This window comes from Cebus imitator, unplaced genomic scaffold (genome assembly GCF_001604975.1).
Source record: "Cebus imitator isolate Cc_AM_T3 unplaced genomic scaffold, Cebus_imitator-1.0 Scaffold111, whole genome shotgun sequence".
Classification (NCBI taxonomy): Eukaryota; Metazoa; Chordata; class Mammalia; order Primates; family Cebidae; genus Cebus; species Cebus imitator.
Window position 1 is genome coordinate 2,972,396 of NW_016107426.1, and position 16,512 is coordinate 2,988,907.

The window sequence follows — 16,512 nt, forward strand, 5'->3', positions numbered from 1 at the left end:
AAAAAAAAAAAAAAAAAAAAAAAAGTTAAAGAAATATTCCTCAAAATGAGCCTAAGAGAGGAGGGAAGGTTTGCATCATCTTTCAGATCTTAGCTGTTTCTGGGCTCTCCGAGATCCTAGAATGCTCTGCTTCGTGACAGTGTTTCCTGCCATCAGAGGCCTTCGAATGTAACTGGACAAGGCCGGGCACAATGGCTCACACTTGTAATCCTGGCACTTTGGGAGGCCGAGGTGGGGGGATCAACTGAGGTCAGGAGTTCAAGACCAGCCTCCCCAATACAGTAAAACCCCGTATCTACTAAAAAATACCAAAATTAGCCGGACGTGGTGGCAGGCGCCTGTAATCCCAGCTACTTGGGAGGCTGAGGCAGGAGAATCGCTTGAACTGGGGAGGCAGATGCTGCAGTGAGCCGAGATCGTGCCATTGCGCTCCAGCTTACGTGACAGAGCGAGACTCAAACAAAACAAAACAAAACAAAAGAATGTAACTGGACAATCAGGTTTTGCAAAGGGTGGGGAAGAAGTATGGGATTTACTGAGGAGTCGTGAAGTTCAACTAGATATTGGTTCTCAAAGCGTGACTCATAGGCCAGCAGCATCAGAATCACCTTGGAACTCGATAGAAATGAAAACTCTGACATCCAGACTTACTGAATCAGAAACTCTGGGATGTGGCCCAGCAATCTGTGTTTCACAACCCCTTCAGGTTATTTAGATGCGTACTCAAGTTTGAGAATCACAGGACTAGATAACTAGGATCACCTTTGACTTTCAGATTCTGCTATCATCTAACTCTGGGAGAAGATTCTGGATTTTGAGGCTCAAATTATGCCACCTGACTGTGATGGTGAAGCATGAGAGACCATCTTCCAGTGTTATAATCATGAGACAAGTTTTCTTTATACACACACACACACACACACACACACACACACACACACACGTATAAACAAATATGGGCTCATTTTTAAGAATTTAGAAAATACAGGCCGGGCATGGTGGCTCATGCCTGTAATTCCAGCACATTGGGAGGCTAAGGTGGGTGGATCACTGGGTCAGGAGGTCAAGACCATTCTGACCAACATGGTGAAACCCTGTCTCTACTAGAATACAAAAAGTTAGCCAGGTGGCATGGCGCGCCTATAGTCCCAGCTACTCAGGAGGCTGAGGCAGGGGAACCGCTTGGATGAGGGAGGAGGAGGTTGCAGTGGCCGAGATTGCACCACTGCACTCCAGCCTGGGGACACAGCAAAACTCCATCTCAGATAAATAAATAAATAAATAAATTTAGAAAATACAGGAAAAAATGTAAGGATCACATAGAGGTAATAACTGTTAACCTTTCAATATATTGCTTCCAGTTTGTTTCCATGCTTATATGTTTTTAGTTCATTGAAATCACCAAATCACCTTCTTAATCTGCCATTTTCATTTAACAGTTTTTCATTAGTCATTCAATATTTATTGAATATGGTTTCCAGCGGCTGAAAATGATTCCATTTGATGAATCTCACAAAGCTTATTGAAGCCTTTCCCTAAACACTGGGCTTTTTAAGGAAATTTTTAGGAAATTTCCAACTTCTTGCTATGATGACTAGTGTAGATGTGACTTTCTTATATATCAATCTTTCTGTATTTCTGGTAATCTATATTTCACTTAGAACAAATTTCTATAAGTATATGAACAATTTTTATAAGTGAAAATAAATGAACTAGATTAGTGTATGTTAATATTTATAACATTTCTTGATGCATGCGTCTAGCGGCTTTTCAGAATGGCTATAACCATTGATACTCTTTCCTCACTGTATGGGTGTCCTGGTCTCTGCATACCCTTGACAGCAATGAATATTAAGACAAACAAAAAAGCTTTGCTAATTAGTAAGTGAAACATGGCATGGCTTTCTTACTGTTTTAATTTGAAAATCTTTTCTTCCTTTTTAAAAAACTTATGGGTCGGGCGTGGTGGCTCACGCCTGTAATCCTAGAACTTTGGGAGGCTGAGGCGGGCGGATCACAAGATCTGGAGATCAAGACCATCTCGGCCAACATGGTGAAACCCCGTCTCTACTAAAAATACAAAAATTAGCCAGGCATGGTGGCCCGCGCCTGTAGTCCCAGCTACTTGGGAGGCTGAGGTAGGAGAATTGCTTGAACCAGGGAGGTGGAGTCTGCAGTGAACCGAGATTGCGCCACTGCACTCCAGCCTGGTGACAGATTGGGGAAAGAAAAACAAACAAAAATAAACTTTTCCAAATAATTATATTTCTTTTCTGCTTCAAGTATATTGCATTGACTAAAATTTCCAATGTTAAAAATACATGTCATGTTCATAATTTTAATGAGAATTCCGATACTGTTTTACTATTAAGTAAAATACTAGCTATTGGTGTAACAGATATTTAACAAAGGTATTTATTAGTGGGGGAGAATCTTTCTGGTCTTAGTTTTCAGGAGTTTTTTATCTTGAAAACTCAGAAATGTTGAACGTCATTGAATACTTTTGGGTTGTCTATTTTATCATGTAATTTTTCTATTTAATATTAGAAGACTTTCTTTCATTCCTTTGATATGCTCAGAAGGGTGAATGATTCTTTTAATACACTGTTCAATTCTGCCTACCAATACTTTTTTTTTTTTGAGACAGAGTCTCCGTCTGTTGTGAGACTGGAGTGCAGTGGTGTGATCTCCGCTCACTGCAACTTCCACCTCCTGGGTTCAAGTGATTCTCCTGCCTCAGCCTCCTGAGTACCTGGGACTACAGGTGCCCACCACCATGCCTGGCTAATTTTTTTTTTTTTGTATTTTTAGTAGAGATAGGGTTTCACCATGTTAGCCAGGATGGTCTCGATCTCCTGACTTTGTGATCCTCCTGCCTTGGCCTCCCAAAGTGCTGGGAATACAGGAGTGAACCACAGTGCCCAGCCTCTACCTACCAACACTTTTAACTAGAATTCTTATGTCATATTTATATTTGGAATTGGTCTGTAGTTTTCTATTTTTAAATGTAATTTTTGTTAGGTTATTGCATGTCTTTATTTCATAAAATGGGTTGAGTAGCTTTCCATCTTTGTCTATACTATGAAACAGTTTACCGAAACATATATTTCCTAATAGTATGGAAGAGCTCACCAATAAGGCCATCTGTTTTAAGATCATTTAGTGTGTAATTCTTTGAAATAATTTTGTTTCATTAATGCTTACCTGGCTTTTCATTCATCTTCTTAAGATGTTCAAGCTCATTAGAATCAAGATGACTATATATTTTGTTTTACAATTTTTTTTTTCGAGACAGAGTCTCACTCCATCGCCCAGGCTGGAATGCAGTGGCATGATCTTGGCTCATTTGCAACCTCTGGGTTCAAGCAACTCTCATATGTCAGCCTCCCGAGTAGTTGGAATTAAAGGCATGCGCTACCACACTTGGCTAATTTTTGTATTTTTAGTACAGATGGGGTTTGCCATGTTGGCCAGGCTGGTATCAAGCTTCTGACCTCAAGTAATCCTCATTCCTCAGCCTCCCAAAGTGCTGGGATTATAGGCGTGAGCCACCATACCTGGCCTTATTTTATATTTATATTTAAACAAAGCCATTGACACATTTATATTCATATTTTATATCACATTTATTTTTTTGCATTTTAATATCTCTGATTTCTTTCTCTTTTAAAAATTAGGTTTTCAAACATTTGACATATTTTAAGAACTAGCTCTAGATTTTCTTGTTTTTAATTATTTAATTTTTACTTTTATCTTTATTATTTTCTTCCTTTTGCTTCTTCTCTGTTTTATTATTGCTCTTCTAATTTTGGTATTATTCATTACATTTTATTTCTTTTTTATATGATGGAAGATTATGAGGCTTTGAATTTACTTCTAAATATAATTTAGTCTATATTCTATAATTTTTTTTTTTGAGACGGAGTCTTGCTCTGTTGTCAGGCTAGAGTGTAGTGGTCCAATCTCTGCTAACTGCAACCTCTGACTCCCTGGTTCAAACAATTCTCCTGCCTCAGCCTCCTGACTAGCTGGGATTACAGGCATGCGCCACCATGCCCAGCTAATTTTTGTATTTTTAGTAGAGATGGGGTTTTACCATGTTGGCCAGGATGGTCTCGATCTTTTAACCTCATGATCCACCCGCCTCGGCCTCCCAAAGTGCTAGGATTACAGGTGTAAGCCACTGTACCCTGCTTATTCTATAATTTTTTAACTGGAGCCTTCTTATTTTTGTAATTTTTTGAGTAAAGAACCATGGTGGCTTTGATCTCCTCATGAAACTCTTGTTCTTTAGGAGAATTTTTACGTCTCTAAGTGACTACATTTTGTTTGTTTATTCACTTAATCTTCTATTAGTAATTTCTAGTTTTATTGTTTTGTGGTCAAAGAAAATGACCTTTATAATTTCTGCAACAGGATTTTATGGAGATTTTATCACTTGTAAACTAGTTTGTGATCTATTTTAGTAAATGCGAATGCTTGAACAAATATGATATTTAATTTCTTTATGAGTTATAGAGTTATTTTAGCCAATCATTTATTTTTTTGCTACTTAACTTCAAAAATGGAAAGAAATATTTTAAAGCTTCTCAATATCTGTCAACTTCTTCTATATCGACCTTTTCTCAGAATATATATTGATATTATTTTTTCACAGTATATATATTTTTTCAAAGTATAATATATTGACATTTTTTCACATTATATTTTTATTCTGTTATTAAATATCTAACATGTTATGACCACCATATCTCATAATTGAGTGTTTTTATCAAATAAAAAATGCCTTAACTTATTCTGCTTTATGCTTTTGGCACAAGGGAAGGTTAGTTTGCCTAAAATTAGCATAATTAACATGACAATTTCTTCCTTTTAATTTCTCTGTGTCTGAATAAGGATAAAATAAGAAGATATATATTATATATACATATGTATATCCTTTTATTTTAGATGTATCTTTTGTAAGAAGTATATATTTGGGTTTTCATTTTTAACTCAAAACTCAATATGAGAGTATTGGTCTTTTAATAGGGAACTTTAACTCATCTATTTTTCTTTTCAGTATTTATATGTATATATATGTATATAGTGTTAACCTCATTCAACTTGCTTCCAAAAATTTTTGAATGTTGCCTTATTATTTGCTTTCTATTCCGTGCTAAATTGACAGGGTTTATATATTTTAAATTCTTCCAGATTTGAAAGAATGGAATGGAAATAGGTGTGTGCCCTATTTTTAGTTTCACTAGTGATTGTCTACCTATTAAAATTATCTTCTGATTTATATGCTTTATCATCAAAGTGAAGAGAGGCAATGAGAAACTTCATGTTTCTTTACAATTCCTTCTTCAGTGTCTTCCACGTGTTTTTGGCCTTTGGTAATATAATCGTGGGTTTGGGATACAGGTTATCAATGTTTACACGATACGTCTTCTCTTTCAAAGGATGATTTTTGCCATTTGCATTTAGTTGCATAACCATATTTAACAGGTTTTTGGAAACTTCATTCTAATTTCACCAGTTTCCATTTTTACCAAAAGTTCTTTTGTGCTGTGATAGCCCATCTTAAAAGGCTTTAATTTTGAATCACTTAGTTGGTGTGTACCTTCAAGATGTTTCCCCAAGGGGTACATGAGTTTTAACCCTTGCAAATTTAAGAATGATTTTCTGTTACCTTCTGTTATGGACTAAATTGTGTCCTCCTCAAATTCATATGTTGAACCCCTAATCCCCAATGTAACCATATTGGTATATAGGGCCTTTAAGGAGGTAATTAAGGTTAAATGAGGTCACAAGGGTGGGGCCCTAATCCCTTATGACTGGTGTCCTTATAAGAAGAGAAAGAGAAAACAGGAATGTGCAAACACAAAGGAAAGGCCATGTGAGGGTACCACAAGGCGGCGGCCGTCGGAAGTCAGGGAGAGAGGCCTCCCCAGAAACCAGCCCTCTCGGCACCTTGGTCTTTGTTGTCAGCATCCAGAACTGTGAGAAAATAAATGTCTGTTGTTTATGGGGCCAGTCAGTGGCATTCATTATGGCAGTCAAAGCAGATGAATGCACCTTTATATATGGATTTCTGGACCTCACACTATGAAATCATTGGTTCACAGATATTTTCCTAGTGAGTTGTAATCTCTAAAGGGGGGTATGGAGGAAGGGTGGGTGTGGGCGTAAGACGGATTTGGCTATTTCAAAAACCAGTGCTTGAATTTATAGGAATGGCAATCCAATTTTCAGCAAGCACTGAACCAGGTAGGAGAGGGTTTGATTTCTTTCAGCTTTTTTGGCGGGGAGATGGAGGAGCTTGGATAGATTCTTCTCAACTCAGTTCCATCAAATGATAAATACTAGAAATTCCCTCCATCCTTCCTAACTCCAGCAAGGTGGAAAGCTGTTATTTGCTATAGTGTGTTTTCATCTGTTTTTTCTTAGTCTTCATAAGATTGAGGTAAGATTTTTGCAGAGAAATTTCTGTTTTTGATAACCTTTACAGAAGATGCTACCTTTTCTCAGCAGGTTCATGGAAACCCTCTCTCTAGTAGAAGGCAACTTGATGTACCGAAGGGCTCGAAATAGCAGCTGATCAAAGTAGCTGAATACTCCACTAGAGTGAGGGAGCTTAGAAATGCAACTTTTGTCTTGTGAAACTCGCATAGCTGCACTCTTATTGAGGGTATTACGCTCCCAGCAGAAGCCCTGAAAACCAGGACAATGCTCGCTATTCACCGCAGAGATTCTAGCTGCGTTTCTAACTGAGGACAAACTGAGAAGAAAGGATGCATGGCTCCCACACTAGCGCTAAAGGGAGAGGGAGAGCTAACGCATACCGTGCGTCTGGGAATGGAGATACTCTTGTTCATTTGTTCATCCTTCGACACATATTATTGTGCAACTATCATAAACCAGGCCCTATGCTACGTTGGGTGATAATGCCATAAACAAATAGATAGCCTGTGTGGTGGCCTGTTCAGTGGAAGTTTCGCGTCGGTTATCAGGGCTATGGGTGCACCAGGGGAGAGGAATATCTGTGCATCGCGAGGAATTTTCTCCCAGGAGCTCCAGCACTGAGAGGAGCTACCCTACCAAATTCTAGGTAAGGTAAGCGTGTAGATTTGGCTTCCACGTAAGGAAGCACTTTCCAACCACGTGACTTGTTCATCAGCAGAATAATCTTCCTTTGGAGGTAGCAAATTCCTTGCCACGGGCATGATTCCTGCTGAGGCAGTCCAGGATATAGTAGATGTCTCAGAATTCACTGACTAGAACTGCCAACTCCTCAAAGTGGGTTCTACGTCTCATTCAGTTTTATGACTGGTGCCTCACAGTATCTGGCATACAGCAGGTGTTCAGTAAGAGTTTGGCAGGTAAATGAGTGGATGGATAAATAAAGTGGAAGAGGAGTCGCACTAGATAATCTTCCATGGTCCCTCCAACTCTGAGATTCAGTGATTTCATATGAAGTCAGTGCCCCAAAGGGCTCAAAAATAAAGCTTCTCATCCCATCTGAAAGACTGGCAAGACTCACCATGCAACGTGGCTGCATCCAGGGCTCTCCATCCACTTGCATTGGCAGCAGCTTGTTTGTCCTGGAACCCAGAACACCAAGAGGACACAGTGAGATTTTCCGAGCTGGAGAATCAAGGGTGTTCCCAACAGGAAAACAGAAGTAGAAAAACCTTATCTGCCCACCTAAGAATGGTCCTGTAAGACCCTTTTGGAGAATTTGTTAAAAATAGATTTCTGAGACCACCTCAGGCAGTCTAACTTGGCGGATCTGGGGCCAGTCCCAGGCGTCTGTGTTTAATAAGCATGACAGGGGATTCTACTGCCTTGGTCCTCGGACCTCACTTTGAGAAATACAGCTATGGATGAGCAATGAAATCCACAGAAGTCTGGGATACAGTGGCCAGCAAACATGGCAGCACCACTGCTGAGCAGATGCTCCTCAAACAATCAGCTAGAAGGCCCGCAGGATGTGCCAAAAACTCCACTCTGAAAGGGGAACTGGCCTGGTCTCTATGTTGAGTGAGAGGTTGCATCATGTCAATGAGGTAACGTCTCCAATTTATACAACGTACAGCTCAGGCCTGAGTGTGTCTTGCCCTGCAATCTATTCTAACCTTAATCCTTTAGAAAAATTGCCTGAACAAGTACACTCTGGGGTTGCATGGATTGTGGACCTGACTTACCTGGGAAAGGGGGTCATCCAGGAATACTGTCCCCAGAGGAGAGGTGAAAGTGCTGCCTTCTTGCGTGAGACAAGGCTTTTCTGGCCTTGGCATATGAATTTTTAAAAAAAGAGACAGGGTCTCACTCTGTTTCCCAGGCTGGAATACAGTCATGTGATCATAGCTCACTGCAGCCTCAACCTCCTGGGCTCAAGCAATCCTCCTACCTCAACCACCTGAATAGCTAGGACTATAGGTGCACATCACCACACATGGCTAATTTCAAAATCTTTTGTAGAAGGGAGTCTTGCCATGTAGCCCCCACTGGTCTTGAACTCCTGGCCTTAAGCAATCTTCCCTCCTCAGCTTCCCAAAGTGTTGGGATTATAGGACCACACCCCGCCATAGGTTTTAAAAGGACAGAGATGGTCTTCTGACTTCCTTCTGTAGAAGAGTTATGAATTCATACGACATTGCCTTTGGAAGAAAAGGCAGGCCCTTTTGGAGGCCTCTGGTCTGGGTGAGCACGGAACAGTTACTACCCATGGACACAGATGCCCTCACCTGGGTGTGGCATCTATTCTGTTCTTGAAATTATAAAAAGGGAGGGAAAAGCTGTGTTCCGATGTGATGATTCTCTGATTGACCCTGAGGGTATTTAATAATGAAAACAATAAATCCACTAACAAGAACAGGAATAAAGAGTGACATTTTTGGTTCTTGACGCTGGGGCTGGTATTTAGGAAATGGCCAGGGGGATGGGGCTCCTGGCTCACCCCCTCTGTTTCTACCTGGAAATAAAGCTACTGAATGTGAAGAAAAAGTCCTTCTCCTTATAGATGGCTTCTTGGATTCCTCAAGGGTGAGGCTGTTAATGATCTCTGTGGTCTTCATAAGTTATGGCTTAGATGTGCTAACACACTGGACCTACTCAGTGTTAGAGTCCCGGAGAATGGACCGGGCTCAAGAATTAATCTGGAAAACAGGGACTCCATCATAACCACAGCTCAGAGAGAAAGGAGAGCAAAGATCTGGGGAACAGAAAAGACAGAAAACAAAGAGAAGGAATGAAGAAAGGGGTCAGTGGAGTAGACCTTCAGCTAAGACACCTGTGGGGACCTTTCTGAGGAATTCCACGTAGTGCTAAGGGCAGAGTTTCTTCCAGTGTGCTCTGATGACACTTGCCCAGGAGGTTCTAGGAGAAAAGAGTTCTGTGATCAAATGCCTTGGGGAAACCCAGCATCCTGTGGACTCCGCTAGGAGATCCCCAAGGCATATTAATAGATTTGGTCCATAGTAATTCAGTAAAAAAGAAAGGAATAAAGACTTCTGAAATAATCAGGTGGGAGAAGAATCTCAGACAAAATGTGATGAGCTGCACTGATTAATCAGATCAGAGGATCCTCTCAATTAGTCCTCATCTTTTCCAGGAGCCTGCAGTGGCTAACCTGTGTGGTCCGTGCCCATCCTCTCTGTCAACTATGCCAGTTTTGCTGATGTTGATGGCTTAGCATACAAGGGTATATAGGGAATAGTGTTTCTCAGGTCACTGTCTGAGAAAGAGGAGAGCAGAGCAGAGACATAGTTTTTTTTTTAACAGCACATGCCCTCTGGCATCCCTCTATCTAACATTTTAATTTGCAAATATAAAAAGGCCAAGGAGTTGGACCTTTGGTTCTCTGGACCACTTAATCTTATACTCCTGTTTAGAGAATTTCACCAGGTCATTTTAACAGAACAGCAAACTGGCTGTGGGGGGTCCTCCAGTTGATATTTTACATGGACGCATTACATCATGTTTGGGAAATGGTCTACAAAGACATTCCTTACACACATCATCAAGTTTCTGTGCTGCACTCTCCCTGCCCTAAAATCCAAAGATGCCTTCTAGTTGTGGTCTGCAAGAATATGTAGGGAGGTGGAGAGACGCAGAGGCTGCTGGGTGACAAAGAGGCATACCTGATGGTGACAGAGGAACACTGGGCCAGCCTTCTGCCCGCACTCTTCAGGCCGGTGTAGATCTGCCCCATCTCCATGGCTCCTTCTAGCCCCACCACTTCAAGGAGTTGGTCACTGAGGTCTGCAGGGCGAGACAGCAGAAGTAGTGCATAGACATCTCTCTGTTCTTCAGGCAGGTTCTGGCCAGAAAGTCTGGTCCCCAGATGCCCAATGTCTGCATCTCTTCATCTCCCACCAAACACCTTCTGCATACTCACTCTGAATAGGGTGTTTCCCCAAAGGTCAAAAAATCTACCTTTTCATGAAGAGATGGTCAGTATTAGTTAAAAAAGATTTTGATTCAGACATCATATGCATCCAATAAATAGGTATCAAGAGCCTCTTCAAACGTAGAGTGACATAAATGACGAACCAGCTATTTCTGATCATTTTCAACCCCCCCAGTGCAGCTAGAGACATATTGGTTTGGAACTAGGATAGGAAAGAATGTTGATGAAGGCCATTACCCAAAGCTGGATCAAGTCTCTCTTCTCTGAATGTCTGAATCACATTTGGCCTCGCTGACAATGACGGATGGTTAATTAACCTTAAATTTGGCCTGTGGTAAGCCACCTGTGAGCCAGCCTCCTTGGACATCCTCTGGAAAACCAGTGACCTCTTTCAGGACACCAGGTGCCTAACTGAAGCCAAGTAAAAAACCAGCAGCAGATCCTGTGAGCCCACGGGAGAAAAGGAGGGGCAGGAAGGAGGAGGTCTCACACAGTGGCGGTTGCTTCTCATTCAGAACCTAGATGAGGTCCTTTTCTTTTGAATTGCTGATGCTTGGATGGTGCATCCCCAATTTCTTGTGAAAGCAATAGCAGGATTAATGTTTGATGTTGGGCTCAAAAGTCACTTTTCCAGCACAACTTTCATGTATTTTAAAACAGAAGCAAAATTAAAAGGCAGATTTTTAAAATGCTTCCATTCCTTCACCTATCCAGGCAAAAGTAGCTTTCTCATAAGTTGTGGCTAATCACTAACAGCCTCTTAATATCCACAAACTAGAATACTGTGTCTATGTTAATGCTTTTGCTTATTTAACAGGTGGCTTCTGTCTTCTGAAGTGCCTCCTGGTATCGTACAACAGTGTTAAGATTGGCAAGGAGATATTTGAGTTTGTCTTTACTCTTGTTTAGAAGGCTAACTATTGTTTAAAAAACAATCTCTTGGCGGATGTATTTCTAGTGAAGACGGATAAACAAACCATTGGGCTTACCACAAATGTGTCAACATTGCCAGTCTCAATTACTGATGATCACTAATGGACATCAGCTGCCAACAGATACACAGCTTGCATCAGTCTTTCTATGACAGGTACATAGCTTTGCCCCACTACATCTATCGACAATTACATTCACCGCTAGCACTCCTTTCTTCATGTCTGTGAAAAGATACTTATCTCCTTAAACGCTCCATCTCATTTGGACTTGGAATAAAAAGCCATGAAAGGGCAATGTTTGTGTAGGAGAATGCTCCAGGCTCTCTGATGGAGTTTGGACCTAATAAACAATGAATGTCTAAACCTAATTAGCCTCCTTCTTACCAAAGAGGGTTGAATAATGTTGGGTGATCTAGCTCACTTTATCATTCTAATAGTGTCTGTGAAAACAACATGGGCTATGAATGTGTGTGTGTGTGTGTGTGTGTGTGTAAGAGAAAGAGACAGAAAGCAGAGAGAGAGAGAGAGAGAGAGAGAAAGGAGGAGGAGGGAGAGGAACAGTGGGGGAAGGAGGAGGAGAGAAAGGTAAAGAGTGTGTCTAGGGGTGAGGGGGGTTGGGGGTTGATATTGGGGTAGGAGAGAAGAGGAGAAAAAAGAAGAACTTTTCCGAAATCTCTTGGAGTGGCAGAGACATCTGTCTTGTAAAATGTTGCTCTTCATACCAGGCTTTGGTGTCTGATGGTGCTGTGAGTTCAATGTTTTCCCTCCTTGAAACATTATTCCCTGGTAACAAAATGTTCTAAGAAGCAGGGGACTTAATAGACTCAAGTGTTTCAGCTTTACAATGTCTTGGTCTTTTAACAAATTTTCCCGATGAATGGCTTTAACTCTAAAGTTGTTATCACTTCCCACACGTTACCTTGCAGCTATCACTTCCCACACATTACCTTGCTTCCTGGCTCTAGAAGAGAAGTAATGAAGGCTGATCTCATCAGCATGGTGGGTGGGTGGGGGCAGGGGCTTACAAAGATGTGGGACTGAGGAGATTTGTGGGAAAGGGGCTAGAATCTTGGCATACTGTTTGCCATTCTGCCTTTGAGTTTTCCCTGGCATAGAGAGGCTGAGATGACTACCACTGAGGCAGGACTTGATTGCTCTTTTACTTCTCTACCGTCGCCCAACTGATCTTTCCTTCTACTTCCTAGAATGCCTGAGGAGAAGTCTTAAGGTAAAGAAATCTATGCAAAGTTGTTTCTCGAAGTCATAAGACCACGAGACCCTTTTCTTGTGTGTGTGATGCCTATAAACAACCCACAGCATCGATATTTTAGGAATGTATTTTGGGAAATTCTGGCATCTCTTAATTCTCTTTACTTCCTCTATCACAGAGATACTCAGGTACAAATTAAATTTGGAGTTAAAATGAAAGAGAACAGAATGTAAGTCAGTGTTTAGTCACATAGAACAATTAATGTTTAGATTTAGACATCTGGTATACCAGGTGTCTGTTTTACCTTAAGCATCAATGATTCAGAGTGTGATTTTGGCAATTCATGTCATCTCCATATTGTCTTTATACTCTTCCAGTCATTAGTATTTAAGATGGAATGTCTATGCACCTTAGTAAAACAGGAATTCACTCACTCACTCACTCACTCACTCACTCACCAGTTGCAGAGTAACAACTCAGTGCCAGGCACTGCCTTGTAAGACTTGGGATGCAAAATGTTTTGTTCTTGAAGGCTCTTAGCCAAGAAGGAGAAACTGAGTTAGGTATAGAAAAGGCTGTAATTGGACAGCAGGATCAAGGGAACCTGAGTGACTGATTGTGCTGGGGCAAGGTTCAGAAGGCAGGTGTCCCAGACATCTCAACAAGGTCTTAAAGGATGATTGACTGCCAAGGTATTTTTGAGTTGAAAGAGGAAGGATGAAGGACATTCCAGGCACAGGGATGATCAGGCGTGGGGTTGGAAAGTCACAGGATGAAGAAAAAAATTAATTAAACAATCAACCCTCTTGGCAATTTCATTGGAAAATATAAAAAGTATTTTTTCCTAAGGAGAATTGCTGTCCAGAGACTCTTTTTGGCCGGAGCTAGAGGAAGAGGGTCTCTGGGCCAGCAGGAGCTTTTCGCAGCCTCGATAGTGTTGGTCTCTCCAGTAGCATGGACCACAGAGCTGGGTGTTTCAGCACTGCTCTTGTTTATTCTCGATAGCAAAGCCTTGTACAGTGTTTTGTGTGTAGTGAACACGTAATATAAGCTCTCCAAGAAAAGAAGAAGATAACAAATGGGAAGATGGAAAAAGGAGAATGTGGAGGCAACGGAGGAAAAGCGAGGACACAGTCGGGTTCCAAGCCGGCCCCTTCAGTTCAGCCTCCAGGAAATGCAGATCTGATCATGTCATCCCCATATGAAAAATCCTCAGGGGCACCCATTATAAAACCAAGTGCTGGCTGGGCACGGTGGCTCACGCCTGTAATCCCAGCACTCTGGGAGGCTGAGGCGGGCAGATCACCTGAGATCAGGAGTTCAAGAGCAGCCTGGCTAACAGTGAAACCCCGTCTCTACTAAAAATGCAAAAAACTAACTGGGCTTGGTGGCAGGTGCCTGTAATCTCAGCTATTTGAGAGGCCAAGACAGGAGAACTGCCGGAACTCGGGTGGCGGAGGTTGCAGTGAACTGAAGATCGCACCACTGCACTCCAGCCTGGGCGACAGAGCAAGACTCTGTCTCAAAACAAAACAACAAAACAACAACAAAAACAAGTGCTGGGGAAGGGAATATGTGACGTGCATACTTTCACACTGAAAATGTAAACTGGTAGGAAGGAAGCAATTTGGCCAGTTTTACTGAGTATAAAACTTCCTTGCTGCTTGATCCACCAATTTCTTTCTTGGTATTGATCATGAAAATCACTGATAGAAACTAAGTTCATACACATACGTACATTGTGGCATCGTTTGTAACAGGGAAATCTCCCTATCCCCATTTCTTCCTGTTTGGAAAAAGTTAAATAAGTGATATGGTATCTATATGATGGAATTTTTTGCTGCCATTAAAATATTTTAAAACTTCCAATAACATTATTGTTTATGTTTAAATATTAACTGTGAAGGGAGAATATAAACTTACTTACAGAGCATACTCTAGGTGAGAATATGCATAAAAGTAAAGGTTAAATCCCAATAAAATCTTAACAGTGGTGAGTTCTGGGTAATTAAAGGTAATTGTTATTTTCTTCTTCATGCTTTTTGATATTTCTTATTTTCTGTAAGTATGCATTAATGTTAAAACAAGTCATTTACAAAAACATATCAACTGCTCTTCACAGTTAGAAATATAATGCTCACATTCCCTGGTTCGATGCCCAAGGTCCAATCCCCATCTGGCAAGGGGCTGCCTCTGCAGTTTCACTTCCCATCTTTGTGAGGCTAGATGCCTGCTGCAGACACACACACGTCATTCCCCAGACAAACTCTACTGTAACAACATGACATTCCCCAGGCAAACCCTACTGTAACAACATGACATTCCCCAGGCAAACCTTAATGTAAAAACATGACATTCCCCAGGCAAACCCTACTGTAACAACATGACATTCCCCAGGCAAACCCTACTGTCTCCTCCTCTGTACTTTTACATATACTCTACCTATGCTTTCTCCCACTTTCATTTGTCTATCAAAACTCAGGCCAAGTGTCATCAACTTCCAGAAGTTCAAAAAGAACTTCAAACTTCTGTGCCTGTGGTTTGACTTAGATGCTCCTCCTCAAACTCTCCCAGGTAGATATAGTCAAAGAAAGAACAAGGAAGACAAGGGCAATGATGGTCTTGGCTGTGGCCAGATAGCTGCAGTAATTTCTGTGCCAAGGGCCTAGGTTGAATAGGAGAGGAGATGGACTGAATGAACAGGGAGAAAGCAAACAAAGAGACTTAAAGCGTTCTAGAAACAGCTGCTCTGAGACAGTGAAAGAGAGGGTTGGGGAGAGGTGCTGTGGGCAGCACTAGCTGATGACACATTCCACCTGTAGTCCCAGTGGTGGGCAGCTGAAGTGGATGGTGGAGGGTGGGATTAGAGTCAAGGAGAAATGAGGCTTGGTCAATGATTCCGAAACTCTGCTGAGTGTTAGAAAGACCTGGGGAGCTTTTAAAAACAACAATACTGGCCCGGTGTGGTGGCTCACGCCCATAATCCCAGCACTTTGGGAAGCTAAGGCGAGTGGATCATGAGATCAGGCATCGAGACCAGCCTGGCCAACATAGTGAAACCCCATCTCTACTAAAAATACAAAAAAATTAGCTGGTCGTGGTGGCAGCCACCTGTAGTCCCAGCTACTCCAGAAGCTGAGTCAGGAGAATCACTTGAACCTGGGAGGCAGAGGTTGCAGTGAACCAAGATGGTGCCACTGTACTCCAGCCTGGGTGATAGTGCAAGATTCCGTCTCAAAAACAAACAAACAAATAAAAAAAGAGCAATACCAGGAATTGCCAGGAAAACAGCAATTTAACTCGTACAGAATGCAACCTATACAATTTAAATCAAATGCCATCCTGATTTAACTCGTATAGGTTGCATGCTATATAAGTTAAATCAGAATGTGTGAGCACAGGAGCTAGGCATCAGTCTTTGTTTTCAAAGATTTCCAGGTAATTAAAAAATGCAGCCCAGTTTGGGAACCACTGGGCTAAGCTAATGGGCAGATCATTCCTACTGGTCGGTGGTTCTCAAAGTCTGGTCCTGGACTAGCAGCCTCAGCATCATCTAGGAACTTGTTAGAAATGCAAATTCTTAGGCCCCACCCTAGACCTACCGAATCAGACAGTCTGGAGGTTGGGCCCAGCAGTCTGTGTTCTGACAAGCCCTCTGGAAGATTCCAAGGCATGCTTAAGTTTGAGAACTTGGGCCTTAGGCAATAAAACTGCCCCAAATATATACAGAAGCTGGAGTGAAGAAGAATGTCAACAAGTTATTTCATGACTGCTTTGATCTATTGCTTTTTCAATGGAAAAACTGAAATGATAATACTGACCTCAAAGTGGGGTTATGAGATCTAAATGGCAGACCTGTATGTGAAAGTGGCTGGCACAGAGTGGGCACTCAAAGTACATTGGTTTCACTTCCCTTTTCTCCACATTGACCCTGACAACTCCCAATGATCAGTCTATCTACTTTCTTAGAGCTG

At 41.6% G+C, this 16,512-nt stretch overlaps 1 protein-coding gene across 5 annotated transcripts in view; it reads right to left on the reverse strand.

Moving 5' to 3' along the window:
• The window catches only part of DGKG (diacylglycerol kinase gamma), a 209,497-nt gene that overhangs the window by 7,340 nt on the left and 185,645 nt on the right, over positions 1-16,512 (reverse strand). For all 5 annotated transcript variants that reach the window (XM_037741965.1, XM_017538415.2, XM_017538417.2 and 2 more), the window contains 2 exons: positions 10,128-10,248; positions 7,526-7,586 (listed from right to left, as the gene is read on the reverse strand). In XM_037741965.1, coding sequence (XP_037597893.1) covers positions 7,526-7,586; positions 10,128-10,248 — 182 coding nt within the window. The remainder of the gene's footprint in view (positions 1-7,525; positions 7,587-10,127; positions 10,249-16,512) is intronic.